The sequence below is a fragment of the Lipomyces chichibuensis genome, assembly GCF_038497645.1.
Source record: "Lipomyces chichibuensis strain CBS 12929 unplaced genomic scaffold V1513scaffold_130, whole genome shotgun sequence".
NCBI lineage: Eukaryota > Fungi > Ascomycota > Lipomycetes > Lipomycetales > Lipomycetaceae > Lipomyces > Lipomyces chichibuensis.
In genome coordinates this window covers 1-4,573 of record NW_027117582.1, presented here as the reverse complement: position 1 = coordinate 4,573, position 4,573 = coordinate 1, and the positions used below count along the sequence as shown (strand labels likewise).

The following is a 4,573-nucleotide window of genomic DNA, read 5'->3' as shown; positions in this document are numbered from 1 at the left end:
GAAACCCTGAAACCCTGAACCCTGAAACCCTGAACCCTGAAACCCTGAAACCCTGAACCCTGAAACCCTGAAACCCTGAACCCTGAACCCTGAAACCCTGAACCCTGAAACCCTGAAACCCTGAACCCTGAAACCCTGAAACCCTGAAACCCTGAAACCCTGAAACCCTGAACCCTGAACATCAGCTAGTGGTTAGGGCCATCAACCGTATTCAACGCACCGTTATAACAATTTACCTAACCTGGGGCAAGAAGCCCGGAGCCCGAAACATCACCAAAAATCGATCAATATAAAATCTAAAAAAAAATTAGTTGACTGGAATGAGAAACATTGGGTGCCTTCCCGTAGCCCTCAAATTCGCAAACTCGCAAATTAGAATCACAGAATCACAAATTCGTAAATTTTGCATTTCCTGCAGCGTAGACGCACGTGACGCCTGTATATATAACATTTGCTGCATGGGGCTGCAGCGTGTAGGGGAGTAGGGGAATTCAGGGGTAACACCATACTAATAGAGTTTTCAAGCAGAAATTTACCCGGCATTGCTGCATGGGCTTTGCTGCACCATAGTAAACTGTGTAGGGGAGTGTAGGGGACGGTAGGGTAAGAACTGGCTAATTTATAGTGGTTAGGGATTGAGACCGGTTTTTCAGGCACCGCTATAACGACTGGTCTAATTTGGGGCAAGAAGTCCGGAGCTCGAAACATCACCAAAAATCGACCAACTTAAAATCTAAAAAAAATTAGTTCAGTGCAATGAGAAAAATTCTGCGAGGCCGATGATATAATTTTTATTGGTATATCTATTGCTTGATGTACACATTTTAGCGTCGGGTAGTGTGGCGGGTTAGTGGGTACGTTAGTAGTAGCGGCGACTGCCAGATATGGAAGTAAGTGGCGCCGTCCGCATCCAACTAAGTGTGGACGGATCAACCCCAACCCAACAGTTGCGCAATCACACTTGACAGCCAAGCCATTATGCTAATGCCCGCAAGGCTTTGGCTATCGTGACCCGCCCCCCCTTTGCTCGTCCGCGCCTGTCCGCCCGCCCCGCCAGTACGATCCTAAACACAATCACCCCCTTTCTCTCTGGCCCGGACAAAATTAGGAGGTAATAATAATAATAATAATAATAATAGTGGTGCGGCGATGGGAAGTGGACCTATGTAGGATCGCAGCTTTCTGATGGTATTTCTGCATTTGTGGCTGGCTGGGGACTGGCTGAGGCCTGATGAGTGGCTGGCTTTTCTCTGGCAGCCGATCAGGTCGCATCACCAATGCACTCCTTGACATCGCCTACACACAAACTTGACACAAGCTGGCTGTGGCCACAAAACTTCGTTGTCTAGAAAAATTATAAATATCTCAGCTGCACTCTCCGACCACAACATCGCTGATATTGCCCATTGACGGTAGTTCTTTCCGTCGAACTTAACCATCGCGCCAACGGTCAATGGAGAGCCGAGTCCATTCACGTTGAATCTGCTGGAGACATCGAGACATCAGGCGCCGCAGGGCTCATAACCTGTTGGAGAACATGCGAGGGAATCGCCGACAAAAGAGTGTGAACATTGTCCACTCATACTTTGATGGAGTCCATTGTGACTGGTCACGATGATTGTCTGTGCAGATGTACTAAAGTGGATAATGTATGTAAGAGTGCTTGATCTATTCACTTCTTCTGAACCGGCGGGATCATTCCCTTAAATGTTACAAGACCGGTCCCTGTACGTATCCCAATGGAACACTAAACAATACAAACAAGTTTGTTATCCATAAAGAATTGCTTGGGCACAAGAAATCCCTTTGGTTACTCTCCCAATTCAATATGGGAAACTCGGCTTTGTCAGTTCTTCCAATTTGTTTGTAAGCCCAATCTCCTGTTTAGTGTGCCCAGGCCTCCACTTTCCTATCCTCAAGCTCTCGTATCATCTTCCGGGTCATCACAGTCATCCTCGTGTTGCTTTCTGACGCAAATACGATAGCGATCTTCGCGATGCTGGCGTACGCACTTAAAGCCAGCTGGACAATGCCGTCTATGATGTCCACCGCAGTGAATAACTGTTGGGGAAGGCGAAGGGATAGGCGTAGGCGTTGGGATGCACAGACCTCCACAGACCATTGTCTGTGAGCAGAATGAGCCCTGTGGGCAGGGGTCCCCACTGACGATGCAAGCAACTGAAGGTGGCGGAGGTTGAGCAGTTGGGGGAGCAGTGGCAATACATTGTCCAAGACACTCTGTTGGAGTAGGTGGGCAAACCATTGTAGGAGTACAAGTGGAAGCCGATCCGCAAGGTTTGTTATTCCCCATAGTGCAAGGGATAACAGCGGGAAAAGTCTGAGATGCAAGGCAAAGTCCACCGCAGGTCTCTGTTTGCGTACATATTGAGCCCGTGGGGCATGGGTCTCCTCCTAACGTGCAAGTGACTGTATAAGCTGGTGGTGGAGGACTACTTGTAGTGGCCACCGCAAATGAAAGAAAGAGGGACAGAAGAACCAGCTTCATGTTGGTGAAGGTTAGGTCTCAGCAGTAACGACAGAATTGTCCAAGAATGCAATTGAAGATATCCAAGGGTTCATATAATCTTCAATGCGGGGTACTACAATGAGATACAATGGCGAATTGTCTAAATACAAAGCGCTGGGACAAAAATAGAGGACATCAGCAAACGAAGTATCGTCACGAGCAGGGGTATGAGTCGCCAGAGAACTGGGACAGATATGCTACAAATAAGATTCGATACCGTCCGAGGGATGAGGTTAACTTATAAATAGGTCCCTACAGACGGAAACACAATCATTTAGTGGGGACTGGGGAGATCGCTTGTATTAGACGGCCACGGAGATCGGCAACAAGATACCAAGGACTAATATGAAAGCGAGAGTAGACGAGAGTAGGCGAGTTTAGTAATGACTTTCATGAGTAGGGAAGCAACAGACGATGAGCGTGAAACACAAAGACGGGCGTTGAAACACAAGACTGAGATACCCTTAACACTGTGCGGCTCCGGTGTTTATGCTCACGCTGAGCACACGGCGGTGACGTTGTCGGCGTACGCCTATTTACAAACCTCCAGGTGATCATTTCACTCATTGAAACTGACGTACATATATATGGGGAGGATATGTCATATAACAACTATTGCAAGACTTGGACGTTGCATGTATAATACTTGACCGCTCCGTAAAATGCCAACAATCTATAGAAGCCTTGGGTTCAAACGATCGCTAGAATTAGCTCCAGTAAAGCACTGACCATGAACGGACAGACCGATGGTCACAAGGTTCGCTTCAGAAGTGGTTGCCTCTGGAGGTTATTCTCATATGAGTCATAATGCAGCATAGTGACTGACAGAATCTTTGCCAACAAACGCTCTGTAAATATGAACAGACTTGAGTTTCTTCCGAGTTGTATTGTAATAGTTACTCAAAATCAGGCACCGCAATTCCGCCAATTCGAAAGATCTCGATTAAAATGAGGGGTTGGTTGATATTTTAAAGTCGTCGTCAGTATACCGCATGAAAAATTAACGCTTAACTAGTGTACACTATAAATTACTCCATATTGCCTGCGACACCATATCTACAAACCCGAAAATAAAACACAAGAGATATTAAATATTTCCAAAAACCTCACAAAATTATATTTTTATTGACCTGCCAAACTTAAATGCTAAAAGAGCGTGAACCTACGTTGAAAGCCGTACAATTACATATCTCCTCACCAAGATTCAGCCGCATCAGCGGTGATGGTCAACAGTTGCATCAGTTTTGCGTCTACGTTCATTGTCCTCTTCTGCCATATGTGCCAAGATACTTTCAACTTCGCTATTAATTGCTTGTGCCGACCGTTTGTTCAAAGTTTTGGGCACTTGCGCCTAATGTGAACGGCCTTTTGACGGATCCACAAATGTTTGTAGCCATTTACTTCGGCACTTGGCAGCCGATGCCTCAGGATCAATATGCTAAGTTGCGCCAAAAAAGTCAAAAGTCGATACGAATAAGCGAAACCTTTATTCTTTTGAAGCCCTACTTGTGACGAGGGCTCAGAGAGCGGGGAATAAACAAAATAGGTGCGTTTGGACCAATCTGACTCTTGTGATTCTGTGACTCTCCGGTTATAAATATCTCCCCGTGTCCACGCCGTTCCTTGTCATTGTCCGATCCAAGGACATTGAGAATGGAACCGGCAGTGCAACGACGGCGAGAACCAGATCATGTAATCCACTACCGATTCCAGCGACGCCTTGTCGACACGCCTCGACAAAGAAACTATGGAAGGAGCCATTGGAAGAGCGGCGTCGCGTGAAGTCTAAAGCCAATTAATGATTCCTAAATCGATAAATAATAGTCTCAGGATTGTGCTTCCTTAGTAAGCACATGCAGTCTTTATAACGTGATCGGCAAGCGAACCGATCGGCCAAGCGAGCCGATCCCAAAAACTCAACAGCAGCTTTATTTATACTTAACGTATTTCACCATCGAACCGGCCGCACCATCGAACCGGCCATTTTCCCACCAACACCAAAAACGTATATCTCAACATTCTTCAACGCGTCACTTTTCAACTACT

At 46.4% G+C, this 4,573-nt stretch overlaps 1 protein-coding gene across 1 annotated transcript; it reads right to left on the bottom strand.

Moving 5' to 3' along the window:
* Window positions 1-1,824: 1,824 nt before the first annotated feature.
* On the bottom strand, window positions 1,825-2,546 carry V1513DRAFT_455667 (uncharacterized protein; the record flags this gene model as incomplete). The annotated part of the gene is given in 2 exon segments (XM_066899516.1): window positions 1,825-1,902; window positions 1,920-2,546. A coding segment is annotated over 1 exon segment (587 nt), but the record flags the coding sequence as incomplete, so codon positions are not given.
* Between the last annotated feature and the right edge of the window lie 2,027 nt (window positions 2,547-4,573).